This window comes from Raphanus sativus, chromosome 1, assembly GCF_000801105.2.
Source record: "Raphanus sativus cultivar WK10039 chromosome 1, ASM80110v3, whole genome shotgun sequence".
Classification (NCBI taxonomy): domain Eukaryota; kingdom Viridiplantae; phylum Streptophyta; class Magnoliopsida; order Brassicales; family Brassicaceae; genus Raphanus; species Raphanus sativus.
In genome coordinates this window covers 9842424-9867108 of record NC_079511.1, presented here as the reverse complement: position 1 = coordinate 9867108, position 24685 = coordinate 9842424, and the positions used below count along the sequence as shown (strand labels likewise).

The 24685-nt window shown below is 34.1% G+C and overlaps 5 protein-coding genes across 5 annotated transcripts; all 5 read right to left on the bottom strand.

Moving 5' to 3' along the window:
- Window positions 1-38: 38 nt before the first annotated feature.
- LOC108854605 (uncharacterized) lies at window positions 39-2762 on the bottom strand. Its single transcript, XM_057010112.1, has 3 exons — window positions 2401-2762; window positions 654-985; window positions 39-564 (listed from the first exon to the last, which is right to left on the bottom strand). The coding sequence occupies exons 2-3, from the start codon at window positions 852-854 to the stop codon at window positions 202-204; spliced, it is 564 nt and encodes a 187-aa protein (XP_056866092.1). The 5' UTR covers window positions 855-985; window positions 2401-2762; the 3' UTR covers window positions 39-201.
- A 4889-nt stretch (window positions 2763-7651) lies between these two features.
- Window positions 7652-9693, bottom strand: LOC130496898 (uncharacterized). The gene is made up of 2 exons (XM_056989542.1): window positions 9553-9693; window positions 7652-8710 (listed from the first exon to the last, which is right to left on the bottom strand). The coding sequence occupies exon 2, from the start codon at window positions 8708-8710 to the stop codon at window positions 7652-7654; it is 1059 nt and encodes a 352-aa protein (XP_056845522.1). The 5' UTR covers window positions 9553-9693.
- Window positions 9694-11503: 1810 nt separating this feature from the next.
- LOC108859203 (putative pumilio homolog 8, chloroplastic) lies at window positions 11504-13468 on the bottom strand. Its single transcript, XM_018633082.2, has 5 exons — window positions 12697-13468; window positions 12437-12599; window positions 12172-12335; window positions 11838-12093; window positions 11504-11749 (listed from the first exon to the last, which is right to left on the bottom strand). The coding sequence occupies exons 1-5, from the start codon at window positions 13410-13412 to the stop codon at window positions 11651-11653; spliced, it is 1398 nt and encodes a 465-aa protein (XP_018488584.2). The 5' UTR covers window positions 13413-13468; the 3' UTR covers window positions 11504-11650.
- An 853-nt stretch (window positions 13469-14321) lies between these two features.
- LOC108841799 (uncharacterized) lies at window positions 14322-15626 on the bottom strand. The gene has a single exon (XM_018614561.2). The coding sequence runs from the start codon at window positions 15408-15410 to the stop codon at window positions 14463-14465; it is 948 nt and encodes a 315-aa protein (XP_018470063.2). The 5' UTR covers window positions 15411-15626; the 3' UTR covers window positions 14322-14462.
- Window positions 15627-17194: 1568 nt separating this feature from the next.
- Window positions 17195-18448, bottom strand: LOC108818038 (F-box protein AUF2). Its single transcript, XM_018590923.2, has one exon. The coding sequence runs from the start codon at window positions 18266-18268 to the stop codon at window positions 17309-17311; it is 960 nt and encodes a 319-aa protein (XP_018446425.2). The 5' UTR covers window positions 18269-18448; the 3' UTR covers window positions 17195-17308.
- Between the last annotated feature and the right edge of the window lie 6237 nt (window positions 18449-24685).

Sequence of the window (24685 nt, the reverse complement as noted above, 5' to 3'; positions counted from 1 at the left end):
ATAAACATGGTCTTCTCTCTTGCTCGACTATACACAATTATGCTAAAGCAATTCATTTTTTTTTGGCTAACTCTAAAGCAATTCATACATAAGCATAGAATGATAGTGTTAAGTACTTGTATATACATATACCTAGTTCGACATTAATTCTTGGACCCATTAACCACGAATATGAAAAGGCAAAAAGCCTAGCATAAAAGCTTAAAACAGACTCAAAGGCCTGTGATCATCATCAGGGTGCGTGAACTTGCAGTTGGGGCACACAAGACTTGATCTGCAGAGCATAACCAGCATGTTACACTTCATGCACACCGTTGTTACCATCTCTTGCTTTTTCTGCTCTTCAGTATCATTCTCACATTCAAACGCTAGCCAAGACGGGGATCGACTTACCCCGCCTTTATCACCAGATTTCCTCTTTTTACTTGGGCTCATGATCAAAGTTTTGCCTTTCGAAGATTCCTCTTTCTTCATGATTCTTTTTACTACGGAACTTGACGAGGAACAAAGGTTTAACTCGAGGTCCAGGCATGTCCTATGATCTTCAGATGTCTCAGAATGGACCTGCGAAATGAAGAATTGAAACGTGTTTTTTTTTTTGTTAATGTTTTTGTGCATGTATAAATATTTCAAAATTTCTCATTCACATATACCTTAGTGTCTAGGTAAAGCTGAACTTCAGGTTTTAACAACTTGGCGTTCTCCGACTTCGACAGAGTAGTGCTCTTTTCAAGTTTTGCTTGCGTTTGATCTTCTTGTTTGATCCGTTTGAAGGAACCATGAAACGATTCTCCATAGACTTTCATCTGATCCCTCTTTTTAGGACAGATGGTCCCATCATGTAGAGAAAACATTAGACCTTCGACTCTATTTTGATGGTTAGGAAGCTCTCACTTTGCCTTGGTGTATAAAGAAACCGTTCGTGAAAGTCGTGTATATAAATAAGATGAACCACCCATGAGAGTTATTATCTCCACCGGTTTATCTAGAATGGTAGACAAGAATAAATGAGTTAGATATACCAAAATAAATATAGTAGATAATCAAATAAATTAGGATTCAGTTTGGGGTTATTTTGCATAGTACTCGATACTATATGTTGTTCAAGAAAGATTTACTTCACACAAATGACGACCCATGCTAACATGAACTGCTGATATCTATCTAAAGATGCTAAACAAATATTTTAACACTTTTTCTGTACACTGCTGATATCTATCTAAAGATGCTAAACAAGATTTGTCAATTATACATACTTCTGAAAAGAATATTGTCCTAAAGTGTATTGTTTTAGATTATTTCGAGTTATAATTAAAAATGATAAATTAAAATGCAAAGGTAAAATATGGTGGATGATGTGTGAGTTCCAGGTTGGTGTGTGTTCATGTGTTGCTTCAGGGAGCCTTATTGAAATGTGTAAATGTGTAGTTCTATTGAATTCATATATCTGTTCCTTTTTTCTTTAATCTGTTCCATTCCACCAATATTACCATCATGATGATATCATCAAACCATTATATATCTGGACGTACGATGATGCATGGGTATACTAGTTGTATGTTTTGTTGTTAGACATAAGTTCAGGGACGTCTCAAACTTTATTGAGACCTTATTCAGATTTTTTAATACATTTTAATAATCAGAAATAATTAATATGCCTCTTGATATATTACAAAAATCTTGTTATTTAATTTTCTTAAAAAAACTAAATGATGATATTCTTCGAATTTTTGATACAAAATTATCAATCGAATCAACTTAACATTTGAAATTTTTAATGCAAAATCATCGACTAAATCACCAAATTTGATATTTTTTTAGCCATTCTTCTAGTTTTTTCAATTTTTCTTCTGATGTTTATTATATCTACAATCAGAAGTTATAATCTATAAATATAATATAGTATAAATATGGATAATGGTTAGACCAAAAGTTGTAGACTCTATATTTTTTCTCAAAAAAAAGTTATAGACTCTTTTATTTTTTCTCTTGTCGACAGAAAATGTAAGCTAGTTTTCTTTTCTCTGTGTTTGCAATCTATTTTGTAAAACAAATTGGTGAAAAATTTTATCTTACTTTTTCTATTTATAATTCACTAAATAGTAATAGTTTCCTAAACACAATCAAATTAGAATATTAACTTTCTATACTACCATTAAATATTAAAAGACAGACCAACAATTATTTTTACTTCCCATAATATAGAATTGATATAAATGCTAACTACTACCTAATTTATTGCATTTTTAGTTGGTTATGTATAAAAATATAAAAAGTGTAATTTATATTTATTGGTTAATAAAAATGAGGACTAAATTTAAAAATAATTATTCTATTTTATATAAATATAGGATTTTAAATTTATAAATATTACAAAAATAAAAACAAAAAATTATGGACCTTCTAAAAATTTGGACCCTGTTCGACCGCTCCAGTTGCACGTGCTAAAAGACGGCCCTGCATAAGTTGTCTACATGTATGTCTATGTGCGTGTGATGTGGTGGTAAGAGTTGTGTGATTTAAGAGGTCGATAAATATTAAATAGAAAGAGACTAAATACAGTTGAAAGGGGGGAAGGTTCATGACTTCATGAATGCCGATGCATCTTAAATACTACAATAACTCTCAGTCCCACTTTTCAATATATAACACCAAAAATACACATCTAGTATTAGTATTTCTTATAATACTCAAAATATTTATAGTAAATTCCAAACAATTTCAAACAGATTGAAACCTTCTTCAACGGCCTACCATGCCACGACCTTCGTTTCCTCATTTATTTTTAGGACTTTTTTCAGTCAGCTTCCTCATAAATTTTTTCACTCTTTGTAAATTCAACGAATGCATTTATGCATGGATAGTATATTATCATATTAGGGTCAACCTACAAATAAGAAATTTTAATGTATACTATGATCCTAAACTTTTAGATATTCATTAGATCTTTATTATCAGTTGTAAACGTAAAATAGAACTGCAATATATTTTCTGATAAAATGGAAGATAATAATCTTTTCAAATACTATGAGCCAAGATAATCAGGTAAAAGGATGGGAGGAAAATGCTTTTAAAAGCTCACAAGTCACAACAGAAGCTACTAGATGCAGTTACAAACTTACAATCAAGATTCATGTCCCATCATTATATGGCTAAAAACCAGAAACTCAGAGCAACTTCAACAAAAATAATCTCATAAAATTTTTAGAGATTATAAATAAATAAAAAACAAAAATGGAACTGAGAAACAGTCCTCAAAAGAAAACTTCTGAGAAACCCACTTGATATTCAATGCCGCATGTCTTCTTTTGATTGTTTTGATTTTTAAAAATAAAATGTAATTTAATTATTTTAATAAAACTTATTAAAATATTGTTTTTTTAACCAAGTGGGGCTTTTAGCGTTAAGGTTGCTCTTATAATTTATTTAAAGTGAAATATACAAGAAATATGAAAAATGCTCTCCATGTTCTAATCCTAGTGTTCTTGCTTAAGAACTAATCGAACCAGAGAGAGAGAGAGAGATCGGATGCTTTGTTTGTGAAAGAATGAGATATCTTATTCCATGAGTAATGAGTTCCTTATATAGGATTACATAGCTTGTAGACCAAGTCTAATAACTTGGAGTAGGGAACAAGTAACTTGGAGTAGGGAACAAGTAAATCTAGAACATTCCATACTAGACATCACACAATATTCATAACACTTCCCCTTGATGTCCATTATGCGTGCAAGATGCTATCTCGTTAAAAACCGAAATTGTAATGCCATAACCGTCTAGAGTTTGTAATGCGTTTGGAATACTGCCTCGTTAAAACCTTTCCATGGTAAACCCAAAAACCCAATGTGGTAAAAACGGGAAGCCATGGATAGGAAAAAGAGTACAGCCGCATTACTTCCCCTGAAGTGAACATCACTGAAGGCTTCTCAGTGATCGCATACCAATCTGCTGCATAAGCTTCCTGAGCGTGCATGTTGGTAATGCCTTAGTGAAGAGGTCGGCTGAGTTCTCGCTTGATCTGACTTGGAGTACCTTGACCTCTCCTTCCTTCTGTAGATCATGGGTGAAGAAGAACTTGGGGAGAACGTGCTTAGTCTTGTCACCCTTGATGTATCCATCCTTGAGCTGAGCTATGCAGGCCGCATTGTCTTCATAAAGAATGGTCGGCTCGTCTTTACCATCCGTGATTCCACATGCTGTCCGAATATGGTGTGTCATGAGTCTCAACCAGACACACTCTCTACTTGCTTCATGGATCGCCAATATCTCCGAGTGATTGGATGATGTGGCTGATATAGTCTGCTTGACTGATCTCCATGAAATGGCCGTGCCTCCATATGTGAAAACATAGCCGGTCTGGGACTTAGCACTGTGTGGATCGGACTGGTAACCTGCATCAGCAAAACCAACCAAATCTTCTTTGTTTTGGTTAGCATAAAATAAACCTACATCCTTAGTTCCTTGTAGGTATCTTAGAATGTGTTTGATCCCATTCCAATGCCTCATGGTCGGACATGAACTGAATCTGGACAATAGGCTCACAGCAAAACAGATGTCCGGCCTAGTATGTGTAGTCAAGTACATCAAGGCGCCAATAGCACTGAGGTAAGGATACTCTGGACCAAGGACCTCTTCATCCTCAGCCTTAGGTCTAAACGGATCAGTGTCTAGACCAAGGGATCTTACAACCATGGGACTACTAAGTGGATGACACTTATCCATGTTGAACCTTTTAAGAACCTTTTCAGTATAGGTCTTTTGATGCACAAGGATTCCATCTTTAAGATGTTCAATCTGTAGTCCCAAGCAAAACTTGGTTTTTCCCAAATCTTTCATCTCAAATTCTTTCTTGAGATATTCAACTGTTTGGAAAATCTCTTTGGCCGTTCCAAGTATGTTTAGATCATCAACATACACGGCTATGATCACATAGCCTTGGCCGGATTTCTTAATGAATATACATGGGCTTACTTGATCATTCTTGTAGCCTTCTTTCAGTAAGTACTCACTCAATCTGTTGTACCACATACGACCAGATTGTTTCAATCCGTACAAAGCTTTGTTAAGCTTGATGCAATGCTGTTCTCGAGAACCTTTAGCATCCTTAGGTATTTCAATACCATCTGGTACTTTCATGTATATGTCATTGTCCAGTGGTCCATAAAGATATGCGGTTACTACATCCATTAACCGTAAATCAAGATTTTCTCTTATGGCCAGACTTATAAGGAATCTGAATGTTGTTGCATCCACCACGGGAGAATAAGTCTCCTCATAATCGATTCCTGGTCTCTGTGAGAATCCTTGTGCAACAAGTCGGGCCTTATACCTCACGACTTCACCATTCTCATTTCTCTTTCTCACAAAGACCCATTTGTAACCCACTGGTTTTAGATTGTGTGGTGTTAGGAGTATTGGTCCAAAAACACCTCTCTTCTTGAAAGAGTTTAACTCCACGTTTATGGCTTCTTTCCACTTAAGCCAATCTTTTCTTTGCATGCATTCATAAATGGACGTGGGTTCTAGATCCTCATCATTTTCAATGATCTCAAGTGCTACATGATATGCAAATAAATCATCCATGTCGACATGTTTTCTGTTCCATTGTTTTCCAGACATGACATAGTTTATTGAGATCTCTTCATTGTCAGGTGGTTCAGAACCCTGAGTTTTGGCGTCCCAAATCTCATTAGGCCCCTTAGCAACCATGCCAATATTCATGTCTGAGGATGCTGGTACGCCCGGCCCATGTCCGGACGTTGGTTCGTCCATGTCCCGGTCCTTTTGGACGGACGGATCGACCACATCGACCAGCTCCTTCACCCCCTCGCCCACGGTCTGTTTAGCACCTTTCTTACTTATGCGGGGGTTCTTATCTTTGGAACCAATTGGTCTACCACGTTTCAGACGTGTCTTAGACTCTGTAGCAACTTGATTTTGTCCCTTTTGGACATTAATTCTTATTGGTGCATTAGCAGCTGGTATATATGACTTGGTCATTCTATTTGGGTCAGCAAAGGAATCTGGCAATTTATTAGCTAGCTCTTGAAGATGTATAATCTTCTGAACTTCAAGATCACAGACTTGAGTTCGAGGATCTTGCCATGCTTGGGATGTATGATTCCATGTAATTTCTTTTACCAGCTTGCTATTATTTCCTCCCAATGTTGGATACTCAGATTCCACAAAATGGCAATCTGCATACCTGGCCTTAAATAAATCACCCGTGGTTGGCTCGAGGTATTTTATAATTGAGGGAGAATCATATCCAACATATATTCCCATCCTTCTCTGAGCTCCCATCTTTGTTCTTTGTGGTGGAGCTATTGGATAATAAACAGCACATCCAAAAGTCTTAAGATGGGAGATGTCTGGCTCTCGACCCATGAGGAGCTGGGATGGTGAATATCTATGTTCACTAGATGGTCTGATGCGTATTAATTCCGCAGCATGCAATACTGCATGTCCCCAAGCTGTGACTGGAAGATTACTTTTCATGAGTAAAGGTCTAGCAATCATCTGAATCCTTTTGATAAAGGACTCGGCTAGGCCGTTCTGTGTATGGACATGTGCCACGGAGTGTTCAACTGTCACCCCCATGGACATACAGTACTCATAAAAGGCTTGGGAAGTGAATTCACCAGCATTATCAAGACGTATAGTCTTCAAAGGAAAGTCTGGAAAGTGTGCTTTCAATCTGATGATTTGAGCAAGAAGTCTAGCTAAGGCTAGATTCCGTGTGGATAATAGGCACACATGGGACCATCTTGTGGACGCATCAATGAGTACCATGAAGTACCTAAACGTCCCACTTGGTGGGTGTATTGGTCCACAGATGTCACCTTGTATTCTTTCCAGAAAACCTATGGTTTCCTTTGTCACTTTGACTGGTGATGGTCGGACTTGGAGTTTTCCTTGTGCACAAGGTACACATGTATGGATCTTAGGAACAACTCGTCTACCTTTAAGGTTATGACCATTAGAATTTAGAATAAGTCTACGCATCATAGATGTTCCTGGATGCCCTAGCCGGTCGTGCCACAAAGCAAAGTTCTCCTTGAACTCTTTGCTTATTGTTATAGCATTGGCTTCGACCGCACTGATCTGAGCATGGTAAAGACCAGTGGATACAGCTGGTATCATTTCCAAGACCTTCTTATGGTCTTGGTCGAGCTCAAAGATGTTTAAGAACTCTTTGGCTCCTTCTCCACTTGTTTGAATATGAAGACCATTCTTGCGAATGTCTTTAAAGCTCAACAGGCTTCTTTTAGAGTTTGGAGAATACAATGCTTCATCTATTTCTAGATGTGTCCCATTTGGTAACAAGACATAAGCTTGGCCGTGGCCTTTGATTAGTGATGATACACCAGCTATTGTGCTCACATTGGCATCTTTCAATGTTAGATTAACAAAGAATTTCTTATCTTTAAGAATCGTGTGGCTTGTCCCACTATCAACCACAAGTGTGTCCATACTTCCTTTCATTCTAGACAATAAAAATATAATCTGAATCATTCATATTATTATTGAAAATGAAAGTAGACATAGTTTATTCTTAAAATAAAACATAGAATGCAAAAGCACTTAAAAAAATTCTCAAAGCCTAAAAACACCAAAAAACATTCAAACACAAATCGTTTGATGCATCACATTATTCGACTGGATCATCATTCAGCATAGTGAGTATGTCTGAAGTCTCAAAGTCCATGAGGTCGTCCTTGTCATGATCAAAATCGTCCTCACCATCCTTGTACACCATGTGTGCTTCCGGATTTTTGCCCTTAAGACTCTCTTGATAGAGGTCGACCAGATGCTTGGCTGTGCGGCAATTCTTTGCCCAATGATTCATCATTCCGCATCTATGGCAAGGTGAGCTTGCAGGATTCTGTGGCTTTGAAGAAGTCCCATTTCCTCTGCCTTTACCTTGTCCATTATTGGACTGGTTTGGACGGTCATAAGGGGTGCTACGCCCTTTGCTGTTGCCACCTTGTCCACGTCCTCGCCCATGACCTTTACGGCCACGTCCTCTTCCATATGAGGATCCGCGGCCCTTATGGTCATACCGGACATGGTTGGCTTCAGCACCATCATTAGGCTCATTTGAGGTATGATTTGCCTCAGGGACAGGCTTAGATCCAGGTGGTCTAAGCTCACTGTTCTTCAAGAGCAGCTCGTTGTTCTGTTCTGCAAGCAATAGACATGAGATGAGCTCACTATAGGTCTTAAAACCTTTCTGTCTGTATTGTTGCTGAAGCAACATATTGCTTGAGGACATTGTCTGGAAAGTCTTTTCCAACAACTGCTTATCAGTTACAGTCTCGCCACATAGCCTCAGTTTTGAGACTATCTTAAATAAGGCTGAGTTGTACTCATTCACAGACTTAAAGTCTTGAATCCTGAGATGAATCCACTCATAAGTGGCACCCGGAAGAATCAAGGTCTTCTGGTGATCATATCTCATCTGAAGCTCTTTCCATAACTCATATGGATCACTCACTGTGAGGTATTGAGCTTTCAAACTCTCCTCAATGTGATGACGGATGATCATGAGGGTCTGAGAGTTCTCTTTCTTAGTAGCTTCGTTCTGAGGAACAATACAATGCTCTAGGCCTTTGGCTCCAAGAGAAATCTCGACATCTAGTGCCCATTGTAGGTAATTGTCACCCCTCACACTTAGAGGTGCAAAATCCAAATTTGCGATTTTGGCCATCTGAAACAAAGATCAGAGTGTTTTAGGTCTTTAGAAAATTTTATTTTCTTATAATTCATCCATCAACTTGCTTTAAAATAAGATGGATGAGAGCATGGTCTTGGTCGTACCTAGGGTACACTTCATTTACTCATGCAGCTTGTGGGCTAGCTGTACCGGAAGGTACTTCATCGACCAATACGGCCTGTGGTCTAGTCGTACCGGAAGGTACACATCATCGACCATGGTCTATCATTGACCTTATTGTCTAGCCATACTAAGTAGTATGGATCATTGACTAAAAATTCAAGATCTAACCACACAATGGTGTGGATCATTGATCAAAAATGTGGAAACATAAGACTAATTTTGTTTTAGACATATAGCGTATCATCCTTTAATAAGGGGTATCACTTGTTGTCTTATACAAAATGAAAGTCATGTTATCACATGCTTAAAAAAAAATTCTTATGATTTAAATTTCCTTTTAATCTGATATTAACTTTAAGGATTAGATTTTAAAGATTTAAATCAGATTTTAAGTTTTGGTTAAACATAGACTTTATGTTTTGATTTAGACATATAGCGTGTCATCCTTAAAAGGGGTATCGCTTGTTGTCTATTACAAAACTAAAGTTATGAGGGATTTTAGGGTTTTGAGATCCGAAATTTTAGGGTTTAGGTTTAGAATTTCGGATCTGATCAAATATGATCTAATAGAGTTTATAAGATTTTATAAAATCGATTTATATGTTTTTAAACAAGAACTAGATCAACTTTTAAAATCGGATTCAAAAATAAGAAAGATGAAACCGAAAATAAAATTTGAGTTGCAAGTAAAAATTAGGGTTTTGAGATCTAACCTTTTACTTTGCCGATTCTTCTCCTTGGTTCCTTTCTTAGAAACCTTTTACTTTGCCGATTCTTCTCCTTGGTTCCTTTCTTAGAAACCTTAATCAATCAAACAAAGAAAAGGATTCAAAGTATGATTAGTTTAAGATCTAAGAAACAACTGAATGTAAAAGATCTTAGAGAGAGAAGTGGTTGGCGGTGGCTAGGGTTTATGATGGTCTCCGAGTTGGTTGATCTTGAGCAAGATCGTGCTGATAATGTGTTCTAATCCTAGTGTTCTTGCTTAAGAACTAATCGAACCAGAGAGAGAGAGAGAGATCGGATGCTTTGTTTGTGAAAGAATGAGATATCTTATTCCATGAGTAATGAGTTCCTTATATAGGATTACATAGCTTGTAGACCAAGTCTAATAACTTGGAGTAGGGAACAAGTAACTTGGAGTAGGGAACAAGTAAATCTAGAACATTCCATACTAGACATCACACAATATTCATAACACTCCAAGTAATTTTTATTTTGGTCACTGATAAGATAGTTAAGGCATATCTGGAATTACTTGGTTAGATAGAGAATTATACGAAGTAATTGTTGAAGCTAGTACCAGAAACACAGAGTTTCTTGAAGTGAAGATTTCAATCAATGTAAAAGTATGCAATGAAAGCTCCAAGTAAATATATTTGGCCACAGGTAAAATAGTTAATACTCATGAATCATAACTATGGCCCTCAGTTAAATTTATTTTCTGAAAGGTTAAAACATATAGTTATTATTCTTGGTGGAAGAATTAAAGAGTCAGTAGTGTACTTGTTTACCAGTTTCTATTTGAACAAGTATAAATGCGTAGTAAGGACTAATATTTTTCAAAAATATGCAAAGATATGTGTTAAGAGAAGCTCGACTGCGTCTGCTTTTTTTTTTGAAACTACTGCGTCTGCACTTTACCATGCAGAATTAGAATTTCTATAGGATAGTTAATCATCAAGGTACGGTAATTTACAGTATATAGGTTTATAAGCATTTTCATATCATTTGCATCCACATCTGACGATTCTACATCAAGGATTTAGGCTTTGCGTTATGTTTTTGTTACACTAATGTATGCTATATCTAACCAGTAATACGATATAGCATAGAATAGATCATAATACCATATTGTTAAAAACATTATACTGTCAAGATTTGAGTTGCCATTGACTGTTATTTGTTTTCTTAACCGGAACATCATAGCTAAAGCTTAAACTTTTATCAACGATTTCATTTAATACAAATTCTCACAGTGTAACAACAATTTTGAATTTCTAATTTAAGCATAAATCTTTATAAATTATAATGATAAGCTAGCCCCATAAGAAACAATCAACATTTTCTCATCCAGTCACTAGTGTTAGAATCTTTTTGGCTGTGTGAAGATTAGCCAAGTCTTCATCTATTACATTTTTCAGTGTTATGAAATTTTATGGTTTTTATGAATGTTAAAATGTAATATTTGGTTGATAGGGAGAATTCATATAGCTTTGGTTTATATGTTGCAAGTTCCTGTAGGTTTCTGTTTCATTATTCCTGTGTTTTTTTTTCGAATTTTCTGCTTAAGTTAAACAATACATTGCATGAAGTTCTCTTCCAATCGTGTCTCTGATATGAGTTGGGTCAAAACGAAGCCTACAAAAAGTCTTGGTAGAACTCACTACAAAAGTTTGCTAAGTTTGCTTATAAGTGAGCGTGTCCAACATTCCTAATAACTTACGAGGCACTGTTTTATTGAATTTCCCTAAGAGTTATTTGTTCAATATTATAACCAAATTACATTAAGTGGCAAAAGGTCGACATAATAAATTCGTAAGACGAACCCCGTTTAGAAATACATGATATCCACCACAACATAAAATTTCGTTCCAAAAACTATTCAGACGCGACAGCAACAACAACAAACAACAACACAACAAGAGCGCGCGTTGTCTAGAGGTAGACATTGACTTAGAGAGATCAAGTATGTTTAAGTTTATTCATAGAACAAACTTGACCAAGAACAAGAAAAATACAACAGACTTCGAAGTTACAAACTCATCCACCACCTATAAAAGATTAGAAGCCTTTTCGATCTTCAATTCCTCAAGACATATTTCTTGAGAAAATCCTTTTGCAGTAAGGATTCTTACGTAGATCCGAGTGAGGCCTTATGAGTTCCACGAGAATGGCATGAAGTGAACCCTGTTTCAATATTCCCACATAAATCCTTAATATACTATCCAATAATCAGAAGTTAGGGTTAAAAGAAAGATCTCAAAACATGTACTACCTTGGTGACAGAAAGAGCAGCTTGGATAACAAAATTTGCAAAAGGGTCTTGAATCAGAAGATCGAAACGAGGGACAGAGATGAGTTCAAGCACTATCTGAGGACGGCTCTCTGGACAATGAGTTAAGCATTTTTCCACCAAATGGCTACTAAATTTCTGCATCGAGAGCTCTACATAATGCCCTTTTAACCGTGCAAGCACCATTGCAGTCGCTTTAAAATCCCTCATTTCTATAATGAATTGCACTGCGTAGTTCCTGTGTTTTTTTAATCCAAGAAAGAAAGTTATATAAAATTGAGAACATTCTCTTAGAATCAGAGGGTTAACTAATTACCCATAAGGGTGTTGAGCAAGGAAGAGACTGTTTCTAGAGATTTCGATTATGAGCTTCTCTCGTTGTTGTCCAGTGGAACAAGCTACGCATTTTTGTAGAACGCAGCATCCATGTTGATGCGTGGCGATATCGATGCAGAACCTTGCAGCATCTTCAAAGATGAACTATATAAAGAGTGGTAACAAAAACTGCCTCAGTGATTCTTGATGAGTTTAAAAGTGAAAAAAAAAAGCAAAGGACTTTGTGTTTTTTTTTTTCTTTTAACCTCGTTATCTTGTGTAGTAAGGCACTGCAAGCAACGCTGAACCACATGATTCCCATTCACATCCTTAGCTAGGTTGAGAAATCCAGGTCTCAAAGCTGATGTCAGTAGATAAATCTGATTCTTGGTTTTGATTGATTCCACTAATCTCTGAACAACTCGAGTACTTAACCACACACAAGACACAAAAAAAACAGTTAAAACAGAGAACATCATTAACTTAACATCAAGTTGTTTAATTATACTGGTTAAGTTAAACATACCCGTGAGCGTTGAGTGCTATCCGGACAAGCAGTCCTGGTTCTGAAGTCACAAGGAGTATGATCATTGTTCTCTGTTCTTCGTTGCAAACATCTAATAGCTTCTGCATCAAGTAATTCCCAAAAGGATGTATCATAAGCTCAACAACATGTGGAAACACCTCGTTGAAAATGGCCATAGTGTCTAGAGACGCTCCGTCTTCAAGGATCTTCTGCAAGGATCTGCATCCATGCTGATCTTTGGCCATCAGGTAAATGTATCCTTGTGAATCAAGAATGCTTGGATGATTCTTGTTTCTTCTACTTCCTTGATGATGATCAGACAAGCTTCCAGCACAGCTTTTCTGATGAGAGTATGACTGAACAGAGTGGTGGTTGAAGGTTCCTTGATGATGAACAGATTTGTATTCTTCTCTGATGTTCAAACGATGGAGAAGACTCTCGCAGAGACTCAGGTCATGATCATACTTTGTTGTCCTTGTCGTAATCTCATCAAACGGATGAGAAGTGAATGGAGACGACGAACCATTACACTGTCCGTTTGAGAAGTAGCTGGAGAGAGAGTAATCAGACGGCGATCGGAGAGAGAACCTACTAGAACTGGAAGAAGAGCCTCCAGGGCAGAGACTGTGATGATGATTCCATGAGTTTTGCAGAGGAGAACGTGAGAGACACGAAGCTTCTTCTTCTTCTTCACCAAGTTCACCTCTCTTCATCATCTCTCTATCTCTTTGCTTTTCAGTATTTTTTTTTTTAGCTTACTACAAAATGCATAAAGTACAACAACAGGAATAATGGTAAAATTATATACAATGTACGTTAAATATAAACTTGTATCTCATGGAAACATCGTGGAAACTGATGACGTCCGTTTAAGTTGATTAATAAGTCTCTTGACTTTGGTCTTGCTTTAGTCAATAAGCTTCTCTGTTAGGTGAGTAGAGACATAAGACTGACACGGAATATCATTGAAGCTGGTTTCCAAATTAGGAAAGTCTATTTGAAAACGATGGCTACTCGCTTTTTGACTTACCAACCATGATTCAGGCTGCTTACAGCTTCCTCGTAGTTTCCTTTCTTCGCGTCAACATCCCAATGTATCTTTTGCATCCTCCTCTAAGTAAATCTTGTGTTTATGTGTCAGTTAGTATCTTCCAAACAAAAAAGTTCCTCGTTCTTACATAATCAGATTTGTCTTGGGTCGATAATTATATACATGGGCTTACCTTAATGTCACTAATATATATGGGCTTGAAGCATATCATAGGCCTATCTTTTTTCTACTATGTATAAATGAACGTTTAGCATATAACGTTGTAATTTGTAAAGTTGTTATTGGTCTATTTTCAAACCAAATTATTTATAAAATAAACAAGATCGGATTTGGGCACAGCCCATTAAAACATTAATATGGACCCCAAAAATTTTGAAAGTTTTTCACATAAATATAAGTTCTAAAATTATGGAAATTCTTTTTTAGTAGTTCTTAATCAATATTTAAAGCTTTCAAAATCTCAGATTCTGCCACAAAAATAAGCATTCACCAAACACGAAAATAGAGGAAGAGATGAGATGTAAACTAAACAACAGAGCAAGCCGTTTCTATAGTATTTAAGAAAAAAGAAACATTTGATGGAAATAGTCTCAAATTTATTCACAGGGATGTTTTATTATTACAAGAAAAGCTTTTACTTTTAACTTAACTCACAAGAAAGTGAAAAAAAGTATTAGTTTCACAAAGGGAATTAACAATGATCAAATAACAAAGATCATTTATTCCAGCTTCTACTTCGAAACAGAGAATCTTGAATTCCACCTACAACCCAAGTTTCCTTGGCTATGTCTGAAGACAGTTTGTAATAGTTTGTGTCGTAATCCATCACCACCATTTTCACATTCTCCTCCTCCTCCATCAATGATCTCAGATCCTTCTTCTTGCTCACCGTCTCCTTCTCCTCTTCTCCGCTCTGTTTTCTAGTGTCTTCGCATTCTACCTTCTTCTCCTCTTCTGTCTCCAACCAGTTCTTAACCGGTGCAGACCTGCACCGCATCAGCAACAACGCGTTTGGCGGCGGAACCGCAGTTTCCGCGTTGTCCGAAACCGCTTCGACACCTTCGACGTTTTGCTTTTCGTGTAGAAACGTCAGCCAGTTTGAGAAAACTGTCCCTGACTGTGTCCTCATCACTTCTTCGTCGTCTTCTTCCTCCTCTTCGTCATCTTCTTCTTCTTCTTCTTGGTCGGAGATTGCATCTACCGGAGGAAACGCGCCGAAACACCGGAAATCAAAGTCGCGGAGACAAGACAAGAACCCCAAGACATCTTTCTTGATCCCCAAGAACTTACTCTCCGACTTGCTTCTATGTATCTTCTCTATCTCCGCCATCAGCGACTGCCAGTTCTTGCCTCCTCCTCCTCCTCCTCCTCCGCGTTTGCTCGGCCGCACTTTGATCTGACCGGCGCACGTGACTTTCGGCGACGTTGGTTCTTCCGCTATCTCCCTAACGCGGCTCTGGCGGACGCCGCCGCTTCCAGAGAGCTTACTGAAGCTGCGGCGGTGGTGATGATGATGATGAGGAGGAGCAGTTTGACGGCGGCTTAGGGAGTGAGAAGGGCTGCAAATGGATTTAGAAGGTAGAGACAAGTGTGTTCTTGATGGGAAACACACCATGAGATCTGCAGAGTAGCCTGAAGACTTTCCTCCTCCTCCTCTGATCATCTCTTTCTTTTGTGTGTGTTTTTCAACTTGGATTCTCTCTTCTTCTTGGTTCACTTGGTTAGATATATATGATCGATCTCGAATACGATGCTTTAGCTTTTGATAATGTGATTTTTTTCTTTTGGTTTAAAATGTTGCTTTTCTCTTCGTCTTTCTCTTTAGGTTTTGTTTATTTAGCCTTTTAGCAACTCCTAGCTTTCTGCTATTGCAAATTGTTTTTTTTATTTATTTAATCAAAATTGTTAAAAGTAAATTGGTAATCATTTTTGTAGTTTTTGGTTGGTAGCATCAACTATGAATAAAAGTATGATAGTTGAATGATAGTCTCACATGCTTTTCTATCAACCAAAATTGTTAACGTACTCGTAATATTTTTTTTAAAAAAAACAAAGGAATCCTAAGCCAAAATCTACACTAATCATTGGGATCTATGAAACAAACAAATGTTCTTTGCTATTTAAGGTGTTTTTGCCAACCATTACTGAAATCATAGTGAAGTAACTCGATTCGTGGTCTTTTAAGCTAACATGATGAATCAAATACCATGTATTGAAATAACTCAAATCATGGTTTTTAAATATAACGTATTGGGATTCACTCATCATTCTTAGTTCTTACCTATGGGCAATAGTTGAGCTAATCTCCGCACTAACAAGTCTTAATTATAAGAGATGCTATGTAATAAAATACTATACTGGTTCCAAAGAACAAAAGTTTATTGGTAATCATGACGTGTAGGAATCAGATATTTGACCTTATAAACCCCATGTTTACATACTTGGCTTTGAAATTTATAATAACGTGATTAAACTAGTGTCAGTGGCTAATCAAGAACCTCCTTTGGTCATGATGCCGCTTAGTGGCTACAACAATGATTACCAGATTAGATTAGGTGTTACTAATGATAATTAGAATCAATTATTAGGAGATACTTTATCATGCCTTCAATAAAAATAATCTAATACTGATATAATCTCCAACTGATCCACTAGTCATTGCTTAAAAAAGAAGAAGGTGATGTTAGCGGCTGAAAATGTATGTTTTTAAAGTCTAAACAATAGTTAAAATGCCAATGTTATGTTGGTTCAAAATACAAATGAATATCAACAGAATAAAATGTTTTCAATAGGTGACACTTGTCTCTTATTTTCTTTTAATAATGTGTGTAAACTATTCATCATTCTTATAAGAGTAGGTATTTTTTCATAGCAAAATCGTAAATCAACATATCATCGGAAAAAAATTAACATGATATCATGTAAGAAATAGTAGTAAGATCCAATTGAAAAAAACATTCAATTTCTTTAATCAAGATTCCATATGTTTAAGAGACTGAATCTTGACACTAAACCATGTTGCAAATAGATCACCAAATTTTGTATTTAGCAAACTAACCCTTATAATAATGAAGATTTGTAACACGTACAGATCTAGAGATTCATCATTCAACAAAAATAAAGAAATAATATAGCACCACATGGCACTTATCTGATATGTCCTTTTAAGATAAAACTAAAAGAAGTCGCTGTTGAAGACTAGAGAAATAAACGCGTTAACGCGAATAAATTGCAATTTTCAGTCTTGTTAATGACGTCTACATTCTATAACAAATACTCAGTTAATGAAAAGACGTTACCTAACGAATCTTCTTAGTATATTTCTGACGTTTATCGGCATGATTCATGCCATATCATTGACTCATTGTATCTTTTCTTTTCGTGACAAGAGGATCAAAATCCGTATATGCCTCGAAATGTTTGAGCTAGATGGTACGCTAAGTCAAGTGTTGAAGCCAACTTTGTACACTTATACACAAAAGTGAGCACATGCACACGTACAAGAAAAACATTCTAACAAACGAAAGCCCCAAAGGGCCCATTAAAAGGCCCAACAAAGGCTTAAAAAGAGTTCATTTCTATAGCATTCTTCCTACACTTCAACAAAGCGACGACCGCTTCACCGTACATACAGTTCCCGGCGAAAGCCTCCGTCGCCAGCTCATCGTCTCCGACGTCGGAATACCTCTCGCTCGGCCTTACGATCACGAGCGTCGCGGATTCTAAACAGATACTACTCTCGAGCTTCAGCGACGGCGCGTGTCTCATGCTCATCCTCACGCTCGGGACCACACTCCGGTTTTTCTCCACGCGCTCATCCTCGACTTCTCCGTCACGCGCCGCTTCAATCTTTCGAAACTCTCTCAGCCCCTCCGAGTTCATCACCAGCGTCCCTTCTCCTCCCATGTCGCGAATCACCAAACTCTCCATCTCTTCGTGCTCCTTCACGACTTCGCTCATCAAGAAATGACGAGTCGACGCAGCTATCAACGCGCTTATCGTCCACACCACGCGCGTTTTCAGCCCAGCCACGAACTCGGCGTCTGACTCACCGTCGGAAGAACCGGGAGAAGGAGACACGGTGGAGGCGGAACGAAACGCGAAGACGACGCAGGTTTGGAGAGTTTCACCGTACTCTGCTTTCCACTTGACGGCGGCGCCGTTCTCGAGGCTTGCATCGCCCCCGGGAAGCTCGACTCCGAGGTTCTTGATCCGGTCAAACGGGGAGAGAATCTTGGAAGGGATATTCGGAGAAAGACTCGTGGTCGGGATCGGTTTAGCCGGTTTAGTGAATAAAGAACACAAACCGTGAACGGACTTTAAAATGTTGCTGAGGGGAGAATCGGGTTGTGACTCGGTGGTGCCAACCTGGTCGGGTCGGAGGATGAGTGACTCGGTTTGAGGGACGAGCGAGTTGAATCGCTTTGAGAGAGAGCTGCAACGAAGTAAGGTTCTGACGTCACCGACTTTGTTCAAGATATCGACGATGATCGCATCTGGAACTCCATCAAACACGTCCATCTTTGTTTAAGGCCTTTCGTCTGTTTTCAGTTTCTCTCTTTAGCTTTGTTTGTTTTATGTCTGCTTGAGTTTGGGAGTGTCTGGTTAAATAGGGGGGTGGGGGGTGGGTCTGGAGCCACCGACGTGCTGCAACGAAGTTGGTTTGATGTTTTCAACAGGACCTACTTTGAAAATTTCTTTGGTTTTGAAAATTCTCAAGCAAAATTCAAATGGGTGAATCTCTTTCGTTCATTATTATTTTTATTATCTTTTTCCTCAGATGTTTTTGATATGGGTAATACAGCTTTTACTACAAGGCAGAGGGATATTCTATTTTATTTAATTACGATTAGAGAAAACAACATTTAATGCTACGACGTGATTGTGGGTCCTATTGATACAGAAAGCAGCCACATTTTCTTGAAAATCAAGGAGCCAAGGTCAGAGGCTTCAATTGGTAAAAGCGGTTCAAGCAGTGCAGATCAAGCGGATCAAGCAGGAGAAGTGCAGATCAAGCAGGAGAAGTGCAGATCAAGCGGATCAAACAGAAGAGTTACAGAACATGCATGAGAAATGCAGAACAATTAGAACAAACAGTTATTATAGTTTTAAATGATAGAAATTCAAATAAAGTATAATAAATGTTTAAAAATTATAATAAAATATATCAAAATATATAATATATAAATATAGTACGTAAATAACAAAAATTATTGCACTAAATCCAATTTTAAAATAAAAATTTAATGATATATCTCTTCCATTATTGTTCATATTTCAATTATATTACTATATATTTTCATAATACATATCATAATTAAATATATAAAGAAAATATATATCTTTCTTCATAAGTATACATATTTAAATTATATTACTATATATTTGCGTGATACAAAATACGCATCTCTTACGTTAGTATACATATTTAAACTATATTACTATAGATATACATAATATATTGAAATATGTATAATATTAAAATAATTATTTTAAAAAGTAAAAATTATATGACAAAAAATAATAAGTAGAGAATGATAATTTTGTATTGTTAAAGTTGTAAATAAAAGAAAGTAAAAATATTATATTCATAAAACTAAATAAATATATTTTAAAGTTATGTGTTGTAACAAAGTTATTTATTGACTAAGCAAAAAAAAAGCAGTTCAACACCACCAAATGTTGGCGGATGAGATCTGCATGCAGATCTTCTGCTTTTTCCACAAAAAGACAAAAATATTGAACTGCATGCAGATCTCCCGCTTGAACTGCTTTTACAAACAGAAAATGGTGAATGGTGAATGCAATGCGGGAGAACTGCATATGGCGGGAGAACTGCACTTGTCCCGCTGCTCCATTCGGACACAGAGATGGAACTCCCAATATTAACCTGTAGAGAAAAGAAAGAACAGTCATGAGAGAGATAAGATCGGTAAAGAAAGAGAGAGAGAGATCGGTGGCACAAATGGATATGTTGATTATTAACCAATTGGAGTTAAATACAATATAGTCGATTATTTACGATTTTTTTACATCTAGACACACATTTTGAGTTTCTATTTACAGAAATATCTCACATGTGACACATTTTATTGTGGGTTCTACAAAGATGGTTCATCTTTGTCTATTACAAACTAAACTAATTATAATACTTTCCTATTTTCAAACTAAACAAAATATGTAAACTATTCATTCTCCAGATTCTTCGTTCTCTCTCCTATCATAGATCTAAACAACTTTTCCAAATATATGAATGAAAAAAAGTTTCCTAACTACACAATGTTTATATTAATATGGTAGAAACCATCAAATATATTAAAATGTGTCAATAACTACACAAAATTTATGTTAATACATGCCATATGTACGAAGTTTATATTAATATGGTGCCAACATCACAGTCGAATTTCATTGATTTAAATTCAAGTTAATGGATCAATCCGTAATTTATTAAACTTAATAAATTTAATGATTTTTTCAAAAAATGATTTATTAAGATTAATAATCCTAATTGATTTTATTAATGAACTTAATAAACTTAATAATTTATTGAATTTAATAAATTAATTAAAATTAATATTTACTAAATTTAATAATTTTGTTAAACTTATTAAACCTATTAAACTTATTACACTTATTTGACTTAAAATTAATGGATTTAATTTTAATTTAAGTTAATGGATCAATCAGTAATTTATTAAACTTAATAAATTTAATGATTTTTCAAAAAAATGATTTATTAAGATTAATAAACCTAATTGATTTTATTAATGAACTTAAAAAACTTAATAATTTATTGAATTTAATAAATTAATTAAAATTAATATTTACTAAATTTAATAAATTTGTTAAACTTATTAAACCTATTAAACTTATTACACTTATTTGACTTAAAATTAATAAAACCAATAAATTTATATATTTTAATAAGTTATTAAGTTTATTAAGTTAATGATTTTTTCAAAAAACTAATTTATTAAGGTTAATAAACCTAATTGATTTTATTAATGAACTTAATAAACTTAAGGAATTCCAAAACTAAATGATTTATTAAATTTAATAAATTAATTAAAATTAATAATTTACTAAAGTTAACAAATTTAATAAATTTATACATCTTACTAAAATTATTAAACTTATTACTTACACCTATTAATAAAATTAATAAACTTTATAATTTATTAAATTAAATAGATTTAATCACTAAAATGATTAAACTTATTAAACATATTAATAAAAAATGTAAACTTAAATAAATTAATAAAACTAGTAATTTATTAAATTAAATAAAATTATTAAACTTAATAATTTTAAAAAATAAAAGAATTTATAATTTATAAAAATTAATAAAATTAATAATCTTAATAAAATTAATTATTTATTAAACTTAATAAAATTATTAAACTTATTAACTTATTAAACTTAATAAATTTATTAAACTTAATAAACTTAATAACTTATTAAAATATATAAATTTATCGGGTTTATTAATTTTAAGTTTAACTAGATTCTAACCCGCGCTGGGCAGCGAGGATATTGTTTTATCTACTTTAAATCAATTATTAGTAGTACATGATATATTTGTATTGTATTTTTATGATTATTGATAGGTAAATAATAAGTTTTTAAAGATATATTGAATTGTCACGTTGTTACATAATATTGTTTGTATGGTGTTTTTTCTGGTGCCCATAAATTTTTAATGCTGTAACTAGTGTTATATTCTGTATAATGTTAGATGCTTTGTTTCTAATATTTGATAATAAAAATGTGATTGTTAATTTAATTTCTTATAAATATATTTATATCTTATTAAATATATATTATCAACATATTCCATTCAAATATTTTAAGATAATATGGATAATCCATTAATAATTTTTGAATTATTATTTTAAGATAATATGGAAAACCCATAAATAAATTTTGAATTATTATTTCCATTTAATAATTTTGGTTGGAAATTCTGATAACCATATTTTGTTGAAGTTGGTATCAAACGCTAATATATAATAGATTATGAATGTAGATGGATTACTTAGTATTAGGGAGTTGCGAAAATAATGAGGATATTCTTTTTAGAAAAGAAAACAAACTTTCAAATATACATGAGATTTCGTCTATTTAATTGTTATGATTTATTAAAAAATTGTGCAAATTGTTATTGATTAATTGGTGTGCAAGTCAAGTTAGTATAGATTTGATTTTGGAAAGAAAATTAAATTTCAAATATATATATGAGATCTCGTCTATCTAATTATGGTAATTTTAAATTAAATTTGCGCAAATTATGGTGATAATATCTTTTAAAAATTTCTTGTATTTAAGAATGATATATCGAAAATAATTGTTTTAATATTATTTAAATAAATATAACATGTTCTTTCTAACTTCTACTCTATTTTTTAAAAAAGAAATTTAGAAATCAATATAAAATTTTGTGCCCAATTGATATTATATGATCGAAGTTTATAAAAGGACATATTATGTTCATACTGGCAGGTAGGAGTGGGACGGACCTGGTATCCGGGGTATATCAGGATATTCGGATCCATAAAATTGATATCCAGATCCGGATTCGAGCCTTCCGGATATCCGAGGTTCGGATATCCAGACTAAAATCTGAATATTTGCAGGTACCCGGATCCAAACTTAAAAAAAAAAATTAAAAATTAGTTAATTAACCATTTATTTAGTCTATTTAAAATTATTTTTTAAAAAATTGAAAAATTATTGAAATTTAATAAATTAAAATATTTAATTATTTTATATATAAACTATATATAATATACATATTTAAATATATAATAGGTCTGGATCCGTCCCAGACCTAAAATTTCACTACCCTAATCCGGATCTGGATCTACCGGATCTGTAGAAGCACTATCCGAATCTGGATACAAGCTCTTTGGATATCCGTTTTTCAGACTGGATCAGAGCGGATACCGGATCGAGTTACGGATCCGGATTTTAATTCTGAAGCCTAATGGTAGGTATCTACTCTTGTATAACACATAATCAATCAAGGAATAAGCAAGTAATATATATACAAAATTGGGGTTTATAGGAAAAAAGAAGAAGAACCAAATTTATATAGTTTATGTGTGTTAGATACGATGGAATAAAATTATTGTATAAGTGTACGTATAAAGTTGGTATATTTCAATTGTAATAGACCTTAATTCAATACATTTTGTGACGTTTTGGTTTAATATAAGTGAACCGATATAAACTGAAATATAGTGTCTATAATATTTATTTGATGTGGCCTATAAAATATGTAATACACTAATAAAAATGGAACAGTCCAAAACTTAAATGAAAATATTTATGGTAGATAAAAATTAGGATTCTATTTTAATAGATTAGATAAGTGTAATAAGTTTAACAACTTTATTAAATTTATAAATTTAGTAAATTATTAATTTTAATTAATTTATTAAATTCAATAAATTATTAATTTTATTAAGTTCATTAATAAAATCAATTAGGTTATAAATCATTTTTTGAAAAAATCATTAAATTTATTAAGTTTAATAAATAATGGATTGACCACATTAACTTAAATTTAAATCAATTAAATCCGACTGTGATGTTGGCACCATATCAACAAAAACTTCGTACATGTGGCATGTATTAACATAAACTTCGTGTAGTTATTGACACATTTTAATACATCAAATGGTTTCCACCATATTAGTATAAAACGTTGTATAGCTAGGAAACTTTTTTTCTATATGAATCCTATTTTCCAGATTTTTTTTTTCTTTTAGTCTTCTTGAAGACAAGGAAGAATTGGGATCCTCTATTAATCTTTCTCATTTTTATATCCAAATATAAATTTATATTTTTTTTTAAAAAATACATCTGTTTTTTAAATAATAATATTTCAACTTAAAATTTAATTTAATTTATGATATTAGTTAAGATTCATCATTTCTAATAACAAATATATTAATAATATATATATTACAATTTAATATATATTAATATATATTAGAATTTATTATATATTATTTTAAAATAAATATATTATATACTAAGTTTTATAAAAAAATTAAAATTATATACTGCTACTACTTTACCAATCATCTTATTAAAAATTTTAATTGAGAGTATATAACTTCTGTAGCATACTGCTTTTACAGCATACTGCTATTGTTTCTTCATCAGTTATACCAATCAAAACCTAAATAAACCCAAAACAATAGAATTTGGTTACAAATACAAATTTTAAATTGAAAGAACGATAAAACTACCAAGTCGGAGCGTATCCCGTTCGAGGGTCCACCTATTCGGTGTCCAGTACGAGAGTCAATTCCCGGGAAAGCTCAATAACTGTATTTTAGAATACAAGTCAGACGATACAAACGCAACGCTATACCTAGAGTTTGATCTAAAATCAAGCTACCATCCGATTTCAAACCGTGAGTACTCTGTTTCACTCTCATTCCGCCTTTGAGGGAGCTTTCAGGCTCCTCTTTGCCCACGGATTGCCAAAAGATGTAAATTTTATGAAAAAATGAGGGTTAATTACTATTTGTATTTTCTTTTAATAATTTAGATTATATTATTAACAATAACAAGCCCTAACGTTTGAAAATGAAATCAATATACAGTAATGTATAGAAAGTGGGTGTGAATTATGATAATTTTTATCCAAAAATAATTTATAATAATTTATTTCTGGTACACCTCATACTTGAAAACGACTAAACTACAGACTAAGACGATTTCAATCATTATTAGTATAAGTTTATAGAGATTCAATCAATGATTCGCATTTTGTTTAATCGCACACGGCTAAACATTTTAAAAGGTTTTAACCTGAAAGCATCGTTGACTAAACGTGAACAACCAAAACTAGCTTTGTAAATGTTCACGCTAACGATGATTCCTCCCATTCTTGGTACTAAGCTTATTTGGAGAAAAAAATAA